The following is an 18,161-nucleotide window of genomic DNA, read 5'->3' as shown; positions in this document are numbered from 1 at the left end:
CAACAGCTGCTGGAACAAGAACCACTGAAAAATCAACAACAACTGCTCCAACAACTACATCTGCTACAGCAACAACAACAGCTGCTGGAACAACAACCACTGAAAAATCAACAACAACTGCTCCAACAACTACATCTTCTACAACAACCACCGTAAAATCAACAACAACTGCACAAACAACAACTGTTCCAACAACAACAATTGCTCCAACAACCACTGAAACATCAACTGCAACAGCTGCACAAACAACAACTGTTCCAACAACTACATCTGCTACAACAACCACCGAAAAATCAACAACAACAGCTGCACAAACAACAACTGCTCCAACAACTACATCTTCTACAACAACAACCGAAAAATCAAGTACAACAGCTGCACAAACAACAACTGTTCCAACAACTACATCTGCTACAACAACAACAGCTGCTGGAACAACAACAGCTGCTGGAACAACCACCAAAAAATCAACAACAACAGCTGCACAAACAACAACTGCTCCAACAACTACATCTGCTACAGCAACAACAACAGCTGCTGGAACAACAACCACTGAAAAATCAACAACAACAACTGCTCCAACAACTACATCTTCTACAACAACAACAACTGCTGGAACAACAACTACTGAAAAATCAACAACAACTGCTCCAACAACTACATCTGCTACAGCAACAACAACAGCTGCTGGAACAACAACAGCTGCTGGAACAACAACCACTGAAAAATCAACAACAACTGCTCCAACAACTACATCTTCTACAACAACCACCGAAACATCAACAACAACAGCTGCACAAACAACAACTGTTCCAACAACTACATCTGCTACAACAACAACGGCTGCTGGAACAACAACCACTGAAAAATCAACAACAATTGCTCCAACAACTACATCTTCTACAACAACCACCGAAACATCAACGACAACAGCTGCACAAACAACAACTGTTCCAACAACTACATCTGCTACAGCAACAACAGCTGCTGGAACAACAACCACTGAAAAATCAACAACAACTGCTCCAACAACTACATCTGCTTCAACAACAACAGCAACTGCTGGAATAACAACCACTGAAAAATCAACAACAACAACTGCTTCAACAACTATATCTTCTACAACAACCACTGAAACATCAACAACAACAGCTGCACAAACAACAACTGTTCCACCAACAACAATTGCTCCAACAACCACTGAAAGATCAACTACTACAACAGCTGCTACAACAACAACAGCTGCTGGAACAACAACCACTGCTCCAACAACCACAGCTGGTTCGAGAACAAAAACAGCTGCTACAACAACTACCACAGCTGTTCCAACAACAACAGCTGTTCCAACAACAAGTGCTGCAGCAACAACAACTTCAACAACAACAACAACTGCAGTACCAACTACGACAGCTGCAAAGTCAGCAGAAAATACAATAGCTGGTGAAGGAACAACTACTTTGGCAACAACCACTGCACAGCCAAAAACAACCACCGTTGCAGAAACAACTACTTCTGCTTCAACAACAACAGCAGCTGCTGGAAAAACAACCACTGAAAAATCAACAACAACAACTGCTCCAACAATTACATCTTCAACAACAACCACCGAAAAATCAACAACAACAGCTGCACAAACAACTGCTCCAACAACTACATCTGCTACAACAACAACAGCTGCTGGAACAACAACCACTGAAAAATCAACAACAACAATTGCTCCAACAACCACTGAAACATCAACTACAACAGCTGCTCCAACAACTACATCTGCTACAATAACAACAGCTGCTGGAACAACAACCACTGCTCCAACAACCACAGCTGGTTCAAGAACAAAAACAACAACTGCAGTACCAACTACGACAGCTGCAAAGTCAGCAGAAAATAGAAAAGCTGGAGAAAGAACAACTACTTTGGCAACAACCACTGCACAACCAAAAACAACCACTGTTGCAGAAACAACTACATCTGCTTCAACAACAACAGCAGCTGCTGGAACAATAACCACTGAAAAATCAACAACAACAACTGCTCCAACAACTACATCTTCTACAACAACCACCGAAACATCAACAACAACAGCTGCACAAACAACAACTGCTCCAACAACTACATCTGCTACAACAACAACAACAGCTGCTGGAACAACAACCACTGCAAAATCAACAACAACTGCTCCAACAACCACTGAAACATCAAGTACAACAGCTGCTCCAACAACTACATCTGCTACAACAACAACAGCTGCTGGAACAACAACCACTGAAAAATCAACAACAACAATTGCTCCAACAACCACTGAAACATCAACTACAACAGCTGCTCCAATAACTACATCTGCTACAATAACAACAGCTGCTGGAACAACAACCACTGCACCAACAACCACAGCTGGTTCAAGAACAAAAACAACGACAGCAGTACCAACGACGACAGCTGCAAAGACAGCAGAAAATACAAAAGCTGGTGAAAGAACAACTACTTTGACAACAACCACTTCACAACCAAAAACAACCACCGTTGCAGAAACAACTACATCTGCTTCAACAACAACAGCAGCTGCTGGAAAAACAACTACTGAAAAATCAACAACAACTGCTCCAACAACTACATCTGCTACAACAACAACAGCTGCTGGAACAACAACAGCTGAAAAATCAACAACAACAACTGCTCCACCAACTACATCTTCTACAACAACCACCGAAAAATCAACAACAACAGCTGCACAAACAACTGCTCCAACAACTACATCTTCTACAACAACAACCGAAACATCAAGTACAACAGCTGCACAAACCACAACTGTTCCAAAAATTACATCTGCTACAACAACAACGGCTGCTGGAACAACAACCACTGAAAAATCAACAACAACAACTGCTCCAACAACTACATCTTTGACAACAACCACCGAAACATCAAGTACAACAGCTGCACAAACAACAACTGTTCCAACAACTACATCTGCTACAACAACAACAGCTGCTGGAACAACAACCACTGAAAAATCAACAACAACAACTGCTCCAACAACTACATCTTCTACAACAACAACAGCTGCTGGAACAAGAACCACTGCAAAATCAACAACAATTGCTCCAATAACCACTGAAACATCAACTACAACAGCTGCTCCAACAACTACATCTGCTCCAACAACTACATCTTCTACAACAACCACCGAAAAATCAACAACAACAGCTGCACAAACAACAACTGCTCCAACAACTACATCTGCTACAGCAACAACAGCTGCCGGAACAACAACCACTGAAAAATCAACAACAACTGCTCCAACAACTACATCTTCTACAACAACAACCGAAACATCAAGTACAACAGCTGCACAAACAACAACTGTTTCAACAACTACATCTGCTACAACAACAACGGCTGCTGGAACAACAACCACTGAAAAATCAACAACAACAACTGCTCCAACAACTACAACTTCTACAACAACCACCGAAACATCAACAACAACAGCTGCACAAACAAAAACTGCTCCAACAACTACATCTGCTACAGCAACAACAACAGCTGCTGGAACAACAACCACTGAAAAATCAACAACAACTGCTCCAACAACTACATCTTCAACAACAACGACCGAAACATCAACAACAACAGCTGCACAAACAACAACTGTTCCAACAACTACATCTGCTAATAGAACAACAACAGCTTCTGGAACAACAACCACTGAACAATCAACAACAACTGTTCCAACAACTACATCTGCTACAACAACAACAGCTGCTGGAACAACAACCACTGAAAAATCAACAACAACTGCTCCAACAACTACATCTTTGACAACAACAACCGAAACATCAACAACAACAGCTGCACAAACAACAACTGTTCCAACAACTACACCTGCTACAACAACAACAGCTGCTGGAACAACAACAACCACTGCAAAATCAACAACAACAACTGCTCCAACAACTACATCTTCTACAACAATCACCGAAACATCAACAACAACAGCTGCACAAACAACAACTGTTCCAACAACAACAATTGCTCCAACAACCACTATAACATCAACTACAACAGCTGCTCCAACAACTACATCTGCTACAACAACAACAGCTGCTGGAACAACAACCACTGCTCCAACAACCACAGCTGTTCCAACAACAAGTGCTGCAGCAACAACAACGACAACAACTGCAGTACCTACTACGACAGCAGCAAAGTCAGCAGAAAATACAACAGCTGGTGAAGGAACAACTACTTTGGCAACAACCACTGCACAACCAAAAACAACCACTGTTGCAGAAACAACTACATCTGTTTCAACAACAACAGCAACTGCTGGAATAACAACCACTGAAAAGTCAACAACAACAACTGCTCCAACAACTACATCTTCTACAACAACCACTGAAACATCAACAACAGCTGCACAAACAACAACTGCTCCAAAAACTACATCTGCTACAACAACAACAACAGCTGCTGGAACAACAACCACTGAAAAATCAACAAAAACTGTTCCAACAACTACATCTGCTACAACAACAACAGCTGCTGGAACAACAACAGCTGCTGGAACAACAACCACTGAAAAATCAACAACAACTGCTCCAACAACTACATCTTCTACAACAACCACCGAAACATCAACAACAACAGCTGCTGGAACAACAACCACTGCAAAATCAACAACAATTGCTCCAATAACCACTGAAACATCAACTACAACAGCTGCTACAACAACAACAGCTGCTGGAACAAAAACCACTGCTCCAACAACCACAGCTGGTTCAAGAACAAAAACAGCTGCTACAACAACTACCACAGCTTCTACAACAACAACAGCTGTTCCAACTACAAGTGCTGCAGCAACAACAACTTCAACAACAACAACAACTGCAGTACCAACTACGACAGCGGCAAAGTCAGCAGAAATTACAAAAGCTGGTGAAAGAACAACTACTTTGGCAACAACCACTCCACAACCAAAGACAACCACCGTTGCAGAAACAACTACATCTGCTTCAACAACAACAGCTGCTGCTGGAAAAACAACCACTGAAAAATCAACAACAACAACTGCTCCAACAACTACATCTTCTACAACAACAACAGCTGCTGGAACAACAACAGCTGAAACATCAACTACAACAGCTGCTCCAACAACTACATCTTCTACAACAACAACAGCTGCTGGAACAACAACCACTGCTCCAACAACCACAGGTGGTTCAAGAACAAAAACAGCTGCTACAACAACTACCACAGCTGCTCCAACAACAACAGCCGTTCCAACTACAAGTGCTGCAGCAACAACAACTTCAACAACAACAACAACTGCAGTACCAACTACGACAGCTGCAAAGTCAGCAGAAAATACAAAAGCTGGTGAAAGAACAACTACTTTGGCAACAACCACTGCACAACCAAAAACAACCACTGTTGCAGAAACAACTACATCTGCTTCAACAACAACTGCAGCTGCTGGAAAAACAACCACTGAAAAATCAACAACAACAACTGCTCCAACAATTACATCTCCTACAACAACCACCGAAACATCAACAACAACAGCTGCACAAACAACAACTGCTCCAACAATTACATCTGCTACAGCAACAACAACAGCTGCTGGAACAACAACCACTGAAAAATCAACAACAACTGCTCCAACAACTACATCTTCTACAACAACCACCGAAACATCCACAACAACAGCTGCACAATCAACAACTGTTCCAACAACAACAGCTGTTCCAACTACAAGTGCTGCAGCAACAACAACTTCAACAACAACAACGACTGCAGTACCAACTACGACAGCTGCAAAGTCAGCAGAAAATACAAAAGCTGGTGAAAGAACAACTACTTTGGCAACAACCACTGCACAACCAAAAACAACCACCGTTGCAGAAACAACTACATCTGCTACAACAACAACAGCAACTGCTGGAAAAACAACCACTGAAAAATCAACAACAACAACTGCTCCAACAATTACATCTTCTACAACAACAACAGCTGCTGGAACAACAACCACTGCAAAATCAACAACAACAATTGCTCCAACAACCACTGAAACATCAACTACAACAGCTGCTCCAACAACTACATCTGCTACAACAACAACATCTGCTGGAACAACAACCACTGCTCCAACAACCACAGCTGGTTCCAGAACAAAAACAGCTGGAACAACAACTACCACAGCTACTGGAACAAATACCACTGAAAAATTAACAACAACAACTGCTCCAACAACAACAATTACTCCAACAACCACTGAAACATCAACTACAACAGCTGCTCCAACAACTACATCTGCTCCAACAACTACATCTTCAACAACAACCACCGAAACATCAACTCCAACAGCTGCTCCAATAACTACATCTGCTACAACAACAACAGCTGCTGGAACAACAACCACTGAAAAATCAACAACAACAACTGCTCCAACAACTATATCTTTGACAACAACCACCAAACCATCAAGTACAACAGCTGCACAAATAACAAATGTTCCAAAAACTACATCTGCTACAACAACAACGGCTGCTGGAACAAGAACCACTGCAAAATCAACAACAACAATTGCTCCAACAACCACTGAAACATCAACTACAACAGCTGCTCCAACAACTACATCTGCTACAACAACAACATCTGCTGGAACAACAACCACTGCTCCAACAACCACAGCTGGTTCAAGAACAAAAACAGCTGGAACAACAACTACCACAGCTACTGGAACAAATACCACTGAAAAATTAACAACAACAACTGCTCCAACAACAACAATTACTCCAACAACCACTGAAACATCAAGTACAACAGTTGCTCCAACAACTACATCTGCTCCAACAACTACATCTTCAACAACAACCACCGAAACATCAACTCCAACAGCTGCTCCAATAACTACATCTGCTAGAACAACAACAGCTGCTGGAACAACAACCACTGAAAAATCAACAACAACAACTGCTCCAACAACTATATCTTTGACAACAACCACCAAACCATCAAGTACAACAGCTGCACAAATAACAACTGTTCCAACAACTACATCTGCTACAACAACAATGGCTGCTGGAACAATAACCACTGAAAAATCAACAACAATTGCTCCAACAACCACTGAAACATCAACTACAACAGCTGCTGGAACAACAACCACTGCTCCAACAACCACAGCTGGTTCAAGAACAAAAACAACAACTGCAGTACCAACTACGACAGCTGCAAAGTCAGCAGAAAATAGAAAAGCTGGTGAAAGAACAACTACTTTGGCAACAACCACTGAACAACCAAAAACAACCACTGTTGCAGAAACAACTACATCTGCTTCAACAACAACAGCAGCTGCTGGAACAACAACCACTGAAAAATCAACAACAACAACTGCTCCAACAACTACATCTTCTACAACAACCACCGAAACATCAACAACAACAGCTGCACAAACAACAACTGCTCCAACAACTACATCTGCTACAACAACAACAACAGCTGCTGGAATAACAACCACTGCAAAATCAACAACAACTGCTCCAACAACCACTGAAACATCAAGTACAACAGCTGCTCCAACAACTACATCTGGTACAACAACAACAGCTGCTGGAACAACAACCACTGAAAAATCAACAACAACAATTGCTCCAACAACCACTGAAACATCAACTACAACAGCTGCTCCAACAACTACATCTGCTATAATAACAACAGCTGCTGGAACAACAACCACTGAAAAATCAACAACAACTGCTCCAACAACTACATCTTCTACAACAACCACCCAAACATCAACAACAACAGCTGCACAAACAACAACTGCTCCAACAACTTCATCTGCTACAACAACAACAGCTGCTGGAAAAACAACCACTGAAAAATTAACAACAACAACTGCTCCAACAACAACAATTGCTCCAACAACCACTGAAACATCAACTACAACAGCTGCTCCAACAACTACATCTGCTACAACAATAGCAGCTGCTGGAACAACAACCACTGAAAAATCAACAACAACAACTGCTCCAACAACTACATCTTTGGCAACAACAACCACCGAAACATCAAGTACAACAGCTGCACAAACAACAACTGTTCCAACAACTACATCTGCTGCTGGAACAACAACCACTGAAACATCAACTACAACAGCTGCTCAAACAACTACATCTTCTACAACAACCACCGAAACATCAACAACAACAGCTGCACAAACAACAACTGCTCCAACAACTACATCTGCTACAACAGCAACAACTGCTGGAACACCAAACACTGAAAAATCAACAACTACATCTTTGACAACAACCCCCGAAACATCAACTACAACAGCTGCACAAACAACAACTGTTCCAACAATTACATCTACTACAACAACAACAACAGCTGCTGGAACAACAACCACTGAAAAATCAACAACAACAATTGCTCCAACAACCACTGAAACATCAACTACAACATTTGCTCCAACAACTACATCTGCTACAACAACAACAGCTGCTGGAAGAACAACCACTGCTGGTTCAAGAACAAAAACAGCTGGAACAACAACAGCTGCTGGAACAACAACCACTGCAAAATCAACAACAACTGCTCCAACAACCACTGAAACATCAACTACAACAGCTGCTCCAACAACTACATCTGCTACAATAACAAAAGCTGCTGGAACAACAACCACTGAAAAATCAACAACAACTGCTCCAACAACTACATTTTCGACAACAACCACCGAAACATCTACTAAAACAGCTGCAGAAACAACAACAGTTCTAACAACTTCATCTGCTACAACAACAACAGCTGCTGGAACAACAACCACTGAAAAATTAACAACAACAACTGCTCCAACAACAACAATTGCTCCAACAACCACTGAAACATCAACTACAACAGCTGCTCCAACAACTATATCTGCTACAACAATAGCAGCTGCTGGAACAACAACCACTGAAAAATCAACAACAACAACTGCTCCAACAACTACATCTTTGACAACAACAACCACCGAAACATCAAGTACAACAGCTGCACAAACAACAACTGTTCCAACAACTACATCTGCTGCTGGAACAACAACCACTGAAACATCAACTACAACAGCTGCTCCAACAACTACATCTTCTACAACAACCACCGAAACATCCACAACAACAGCTGCACAATCAACAACTGCTCCAACAACTACATCTGCTACAACAGCAACAACTGCTGGAACACCAAACACTGAAAAATCAACAACTACATCTTTGACAACAACCCCCGAAACATCAACAACAACAGCTGCACAAACAACAACTGTTCCAACAATTACATCTACTACAACAACAACAACAGCTGCTGGAACAACAACCACTGAAAAATCAACAACAATTGCTCCAACAACCACTGAAACATCAACTACAACATTTGCTCCAACAACTACATCTGCTACAACAACAACAGCTGCTGGAAGAACAACCACTGCTGGTTCAAGAACAAAAACAGCTGGAACGACAACAGCTGCTGGAACAACAACCACTGCAAAATCAACAACAACTGCTCCAACAACCACTGAAACATCAAGTACAACAGCTGCTCCAACAACTACATCTGGTACAACAACAACAGCTGCTGGAACAACAACCACCGAAAAATCAACAACAACAATTACTCCAACAACCACTGAAACATCAACTACAACAGCTGCTCCAACAACTACATCTGCTACAATAACAACAGCTGCTGGAACAACAACCACTGAAAAATCAACAACAACTGCTCCAACAACTACATCTTCTACAACAACCACCGAAACATCAACAACAACAGCTGCACAAACAACAACTGCTCCAACAACTACATCTGCTACAACAACAACAACAGCTGCTGGAACAACAACCACTGCAAAATCAACAACAACTGCTCCAACAACCACTGAAACATCAAGTACAACAGCTGCTCCAACAACGACATCTGGTACAACAACAACAGCTGCTGGAACAACAACCACTGAAAAATCAACAACAACAATTGCTCCAACAACCACTGAAACATCAACTACAACAGCTGCTCCAACAACTACATCTGCTACAACAATAGCAGCTGCTGGAACAACAACCACTGAAAAATCAACAACAACAACTGCTCCAACAACTACATCTTTGGCAACAACAACCACCGAAACATCAAGTACAACAGCTGCACAAACAACAACTGTTCCAACAACTACACCTGCTGCTGGAACAACAACCACTGAAACATCAACTACAACAGCTGCTCAAACAACTACATCTTCTACAACAACCACCGAAACATCAACAACAACAGCTGCACAAACAACAACTGCTCCAACAACTACATCTGCTACAATAGCAACAACTTCTGGAACACCAAACACTGAAAAATCAACAACTACATCTTTGACAACAACCCCCGAAACATCAACTACAACAGCTGCACAAACAACAACTGTTCCAACAATTACATCTACTACAACAACAACAACAGCTGCTGGAACAACAACCACTGAAAAATCAACAACAACAATTGCTCCAACAACCACTGAAACATCAACTACAACATTTGCTCCAACAACTACATCTGCTACAACAACAACAGCTGCTGGAAGAACAACCACTGCTGGTTCAAGAACAAAAACAGCTGGAACAACAACAGCTGCTGGAACAAGAACTGCTCCAACAACTACATCTGCTACAACAACAACAACAGCTGCTGGAACAACAACCACTGAAAAATCAACAACAACTACTCCAACAACTACATCTTTGACAACAACCACCGAAACATCAAGTACAACAGCTGCTCCAAAAACTACATCTGCTACAACAACAGCAGCTGCTGGAACAACAACCACTGCTCCAACAACCACAGCTGGTTCAAGAACAAAAACAGCTGCTACAACAACTACCACAGCTGTTCCAACAACAACAGCTGTTCCAACAATAAGTGCTGCAGCAACAACAACTTCAACAACAACAACAACTGCAGTACCAACTACGACAGCTGCAAAGTCAGCAGAAAATACAACAGCTGGTGAAGGAACAACTACTTTGGCAACAACCACTGCACAACCAAAAACAACCACTGTTGCAGAAACAGCTACATCTGCTTCAACAACAACATCAACTGCTGGAATAACAACCACTGAAAAATCAACAACAAAAACTGCTCCAACAACTGCATCTTCTACAACAACCACTGAAACATCAACAACAACAGCTGCACAAACAACAACTGCTCCAACAACTACATCTGCTACAACAACAACAACAGCTGCTGGAACAACAAACACTGAAAAATCAATAACAACTGCTCCAACAACTACATCTTTGACAACAACCACCGAAACATCAAGTACAACAGCTGCACAAACAAAGACTGTTCCAACAACAACATCTGCTACAACAACAACAGCTGCTGGAACAACAACCGCTGAAAAATCAACAACAACAACTGCTCCAACAACTACATCTTCTACAACAACAACAGCTGCTGGAACAACAACCACTGCAAAATCAACAACAACAATTGCTCCAATAACCACTGAAACATCAACTACAACAGCTGCTCCAACAACTACATCTGCTACAACAACAACAGCTGCTGGAACAACAACCACTGCAAAATCAACAACAACAATTGCTCCAATAACCACTGAAACGTCAACTACAACAGCTGCTCCAACAATTACATCTGCTACAACAACAACAGCTGCTGGAACAACAACAACTACTCCAACAACCACAGCTGGTTCGAGAACAAAAACAGCTGCTACAACAACTACCACTGAAAAATCAACAACAACTGCTCCAACAACTACATCTTCTACAACAACCACCGAAAAATCAACAACAACTGCACAAACAACTGTTCCAACAACTACATCTGCTACAACAACAACGGCTGCTGGAACAACAACCAATGAAAAATCAACAACAACAACTGCTCCAACAACAACTGTTCCAACAACTACATCTTCTACAACAACAACAGCTGCTGGAACAACAACCACTGAAAAATCAACAACAACTGCTCCAACAACTACATCTGCTATAGCAACAACAACAGCTGCTGGAACAACAACCACCGAAAAATCAACAACAACTGCTCCAACAACTACATCTTCTACAACAACCACCGACAAATCAACAACAACTGCACAAACAACAACTGTTCCAACAACTACATCTGCTACAACAACAACAACGGCTGCTGGAACAACAACCACTGAAAAATCAACAACAACTGCTCCAACAACTACATCTTCTACAACAACAACCGAAACATCAAGTACAACAGCTGCACATACAACAACTGTTCCAACAACTACATCTGCTACAACAACAACGGCTGCTGGAACAACAACCACTGAAAAATCAACAACAACAACTGCTCCAACAACTACATCTTCTACAACAACCACCGAAAAATCAACAACAACAGCTGCACAAACAACAACTGCTCCAACAACTACATCTGCTACAGCAACAACAACAGCTGCTGGAACAACAACCACTGAAAAATCAACAACAACTGCTCCAACAACTACACCTTCAACAACAACCACCGAAATATCAACAACAACAGCTGCTCCAAAAACTACATCTGCTACAACAACAGCAGCTGCTGGAACAACAACCAATGAAAAATCAACAACAACAACTGCTCCAACAACAACTGTTCCAACAACTACATCTTCTACAATAACCACCGAAACATCAACAACAACAGCTGCACAAACAACTGTTCCAACAACTACATCTGCTACAACAACAACGGCTGCTGGAACAACAACCACTGCAAAATCAACAACAACAATTGCTCCAATAACCACTGAAACATCAACTACAACAGCTGCTCCAACAACTACATCTGCTACAACAACAACAGCTGCTGGAACAACAACCACTGCAAAATCAACAACAACAATTGCTCCAATAACCACTGAAACGTCAACTACAACAGCTGCTCCAACAATTACATCTTCAACAACAACCACCGAAAAATCAACAACAACAGCTGCACAAACAACTGCTCCAACAACTACATCTGCTACAACAACAACAGCTGCTGGAACAACAACCACTGAAAAATCAACAACAACAATTGCTCCAATAACCACTGAAACGTCAACTACAACAGCTGCTCCAACAACTACATCTGCTACAACAACAACAGCTGCTGGAACAACAACAACTACTCCAACAACCACAGCTGGTTCGAGAACAAAAACAGCTGCTACAACAACTACCACAGCTGCTCCAACAACAACAGCTGTTCCAACTACAAGTGCTGCAGCAACAACAACTTCAACAACAACAACAACTGCAGTACCAACTATGACAGCTGCAAAGTCAGCAGAAAATACAAAAGCTGGTGAAAGAACTACTTTGGCAACAACAACTCCACAACCAAAAACAACCACTGTTGCAGAAACAACTACATCTGCTTCAACAACAACAGCTGCTGCTGGAAAAACAACCACTGAAATATCAACTACAACAACTGCTCCAACAATTACATCTTCTACAATAACCACCGAAACATCAACAACAACAGCTGCACAAACAACAACTGTTCCAACAACTACATCTGCTACAACAACAAAGGCTGCTGGTACAACAACCACTGAAAAATCAACAACAACTGCACAAACAACAACTGCTCCAACAACTACATCTGCTACAGCAACAACAACAGCTGCTGGAACAACAACCACTGAAAAATCAACAACAACTGCTCCAACAACTACATCTTCTACAATAACCACCGAAACATCAACAACAACAGCTGCACAAACAACAACTGTTCCAACAACTACATCTGCTACAACAACAACGGCTGCTGGAACAACAACCACTGAAAAATCAACAACAACAACTGCTCCAACAACTACATCTTCTACAACAACAACAGCTGCTGGAACAACAACCACTGAAAAATCAACAACAACTGCTTCAACAACTACATCTTCTACAACAACCACTGAAAAATCAACAACAACTGTTCCAACAACTACATCTGCTACAACAACAATGGCTGCTGGAACAACAACCAATGAAAAATCAACAACAACAACTGCTCCAACAACAACTGTTCCAACAACTACATCTTCTACAACAACAACAGCTGCTGGAACAACAACCACTGAAAAATCAACAACAACTGCTCCAACAACTACATCTGCTATAGCAACAACAACAGCTGCTGGAACAACAACCACCGAAAAATCAACAACAACTGCTCCAACAACTACATCTTCTACAACAACCACCGACAAATCAACAACAACTGCACAAACAACAACTGTTCCAACAACTACATCTGCTACAACAACAACAACGGCTGCTGGAACAACAACCACTGAAAAATCAACAACAACTGCTCCAACAACTACATCTTCTACAACAACAACCGAAACATCAAGTACAACAGCTGCACATACAACAACTGTTCCAACAACTACATCTGCTACAACAACAACGGCTGCTGGAACAACAACCACTGAAAAATCAACAACAACAACTGCTCCAACAACTACATCTTCTACAACAACCACCGAAAAATCAACAACAACAGCTGCACAAACAACAACTGCTCCAACAACTACATCTGCTACAGCAACAACAACAGCTGCTGGAACAACAACCACTGAAAAATCAACAACAACTGCTCCAACAACTACACCTTCAACAACAACCACCGAAATATCAACAACAACAGCTGCTCCAAAAACTACATCTGCTACAACAACAGCAGCTGCTGGAACAACAACCAATGAAAAATCAACAACAACAACTGCTCCAACAACAACTGTTCCAACAACTACATCTTCTACAATAACCACCGAAACATCAACAACAACAGCTGCACAAACAACTGTTCCAACAACTACATCTGCTACAACAACAACGGCTGCTGGAACAACAACCACTGCAAAATCAACAACAACAATTGCTCCAATAACCACTGAAACATCAACTACAACAGCTGCTCCAACAACTACATCTGCTACAACAACAACAGCTGCTGGAACAACAACCACTGCAAAATCAACAACAACAATTGCTCCAATAACCACTGAAACGTCAACTACAACAGCTGCTCCAACAATTACATCTTCAACAACAACCACCGAAAAATCAACAACAACAGCTGCACAAACAACTGCTCCAACAACTACATCTGCTACAACAACAACAGCTGCTGGAACAACAACCACTGAAAAATCAACAACAACAATTGCTCCAATAACCACTGAAACGTCAACTACAACAGCTGCTCCAACAACTACATCTGCTACAACAACAACAGCTGCTGGAACAACAACAACTACTCCAACAACCACAGCTGGTTCGAGAACAAAAACAGCTGCTACAACAACTACCACAGCTGCTCCAACAACAACAGCTGTTCCAACTACAAGTGCTGCAGCAACAACAACTTCAACAACAACAACAACTGCAGTACCAACTATGACAGCTGCAAAGTCAGCAGAAAATACAAAAGCTGGTGAAAGAACTACTTTGGCAACAACAACTCCACAACCAAAAACAACCACTGTTGCAGAAACAACTACATCTGCTTCAACAACAACAGCTGCTGCTGGAAAAACAACCACTGAAATATCAACTACAACAACTGCTCCAACAATTACATCTTCTACAATAACCACCGAAACATCAACAACAACAGCTGCACAAACAACAACTGTTCCAACAACTACATCTGCTACAACAACAAAGGCTGCTGGTACAACAACCACTGAAAAATCAACAACAACTGCACAAACAACAACTGCTCCAACAACTACATCTGCTACAGCAACAACAACAGCTGCTGGAACAACAACCACTGAAAAATCAACAACAACTGCTCCAATAACTACATCTTCTACAATAACCACCGAAACATCAACAACAACAGCTGCACAAACAACAACTGTTCCAACAACTACATCTGCTACAACAACAACGGCTGCTGGAACAACAACCACTGAAAAATCAACAACAACAACTGCTCCAACAACTACATCTTCTACAACAACAACAGCTGCTGGAACAACAACCACTGAAAAATCAACAACAACTGCTTCAACAACTACATCTTCTACAACAACCACTGAAAAATCAACAACAACTGTTCAAACAACTACATCTGCTACAACAACAATGGCTGCTGGAACAACAACCAATGAAAAATCAACAACAACAACTGCTCCAACAACAACTGTTCCAACAACTACATCTTCTACAACAACAACAGCTGCTGGAACAACAACCACTGAAAAATCAACAACAACTGCTCCAACAACTACATCTGCTATAGCAACAACAACAGCTGCTGGAACAACAACCACAGAAAAATCAACAACAACTGCTCCAACAACTATATCTTCTACAACAACCACCGACAAATCAACAACAACTGCACAAACAACAACTGCTCCAACAACTACATCTGCTACAGCAACAACAACAGCTGCTGGAACAAGAACCACTGAAAAATCAACAACAACTGTTCCAACAACAACAATTGCTCCAACAACCACTGAAACATCAACTACAACAGCTGCTCCAAAAACTGCATCTGCTACAACAACAGCAGCTGCTAGGACAACAACCACTGCTCCAACAACCACAGCTGGTTCAAGAATAAAAACAGCTGCTACAACAACTACCACAGCTGTTCCAACAACAACAGCTGTTCCAACAACAAGTGCTGAAGCAACAACAACTTCAACAACAACAACAACTGCAGTACCAACTACGACAGCAGCAAAGTCAGCAGAAAATACAACAGCTGGTGAAGGAACAACTACTTTGGCAACAACCACTGCACAACCAAAAACAACCACTGTTGCAGAAACAACTACATCTGTTTCAACAACAACAGCAACTGCTGCTCCAACAACTACATCTGCTACAGCAACAACAACAGCTGTTGGCACAACAACCACTCAAAAATCAACAACAACTGCTCCAACAACTACATCTTCTACAACAACCACCGAAAAATCAACAACAACTGCACAAACAACAACTGCTCCAACAACTACATCTGCTACAGCAACAACAACAGCTGCTGGAACAACAGCAGCTGCTGGAACAACAACCACTCAAAAATCAACAACAACTGCTCCAACAACTACATCTTCTACAACAACCACCGAAAAATCAACAACAGCTGCACAAACAACAACTGTTCCAACAACTACATCTGCTACAACAACAACAGATGCTGGAACAACAACAGCTGCTGGAACAACAACCACTGAAAAATCAACAACAACAACTGCTCCGACAACTACATCTTCTACAACAACCACCGAAAAATCAACAATAACTGCACAAACAACAACTGCTCCAACAACTACATCTGCTACAACAACAACGGCTACTGGAACAACAACCACTGAAAAATCAACAACAACAACTGCTCCAACAACTACATCTTCTACAACAACAACAGCTGCTGGAACAACAACCACTGAAAAATCAACAACAACTGCTTCAACAACTACATCTTCTACAACAACCACTGAAAAATCAACAACAACTGTTCCAACAACTACATCTGCTACAACAACAACGGCTGCTGGAACAACAACCAATGAAAAATCAACAACAACAACTGCTCCAACAACAACTGTTCCAACAACTACATCTTCTACAACAACAACAGCTGCTGGAACAACAACCACTGAAAAATCAACAACAACTGCTCCAACAACTACATCTGCTATAGCAACAACAACAGCTGCTGGAACAACAACCACAGAAAAATCAACAACAACTGCTCCAACAACTATATCTTCTACAACAACCACCGACAAATCAACAACAACTGCACAAACAACAACTGCTCCAACAACAACATCTGCTACAGCAACAACAACAGCTGCTGGAACAAGAACCACTGAAAAATCAACAACAACTGTTCCAACAACAACAATTGCTCCAACAACCACTGAAACATCAACTACAACAGCTGCTCCAAAAACTGCATCTGCTACAACAACAGCAGCTGCTAGGACAACAACCACTGCTCCAACAACCACAGCTGGTTCAAGAATAAAAACAGCTGCTACAACAACTACCACAGCTGTTCCAACAACAACAGCTGTTCCAACAACAAGTGCTGCAGCAACA

General features: G+C 41.6%; 3 protein-coding genes across 3 annotated transcripts; all 3 read left to right on the top strand.

Moving 5' to 3' along the window:
- Positions 1–3,146: 3,146 nt before the first annotated feature.
- LOC138600464 (uncharacterized) lies at positions 3,147–6,220 on the top strand (the record flags this gene model as incomplete). The annotated part of the gene is made up of 2 exons (XM_069671882.1): positions 3,147–4,207; positions 6,157–6,220. Coding segments are annotated over 2 exons (1,125 nt in total), but the record flags the coding sequence as incomplete, so codon positions are not given.
- A 5,569-nt stretch (positions 6,221–11,789) lies between these two features.
- LOC138600590 (uncharacterized) lies at positions 11,790–12,803 on the top strand (the record flags this gene model as incomplete). Its single annotated transcript, XM_069672048.1, has 1 exon — positions 11,790–12,803. A coding segment is annotated over one exon (1,014 nt), but the record flags the coding sequence as incomplete, so codon positions are not given.
- Positions 12,804–13,724: 921 nt separating this feature from the next.
- Positions 13,725–16,862, top strand: LOC138600463 (mucin-22-like; the record flags this gene model as incomplete). The annotated part of the gene is made up of 3 exons (XM_069671881.1): positions 13,725–14,870; positions 15,756–16,437; positions 16,837–16,862. Coding segments are annotated over 3 exons (1,854 nt in total), but the record flags the coding sequence as incomplete, so codon positions are not given.
- Positions 16,863–18,161: the final 1,299 nt, after the last annotated feature.

Source organism: Semicossyphus pulcher, unplaced genomic scaffold (assembly GCF_022749685.1).
Source record: "Semicossyphus pulcher isolate SPU_LCO1_2020_fin unplaced genomic scaffold, fSemPul1.0.p SCAF_21, whole genome shotgun sequence".
Taxonomy (NCBI): Eukaryota; Metazoa; Chordata; class Actinopteri; order Labriformes; family Labridae; genus Semicossyphus; species Semicossyphus pulcher.
The sequence above is the reverse complement of the archived record's forward strand: the minus strand, read 5'-3'. Positions and strand labels throughout refer to the sequence as shown.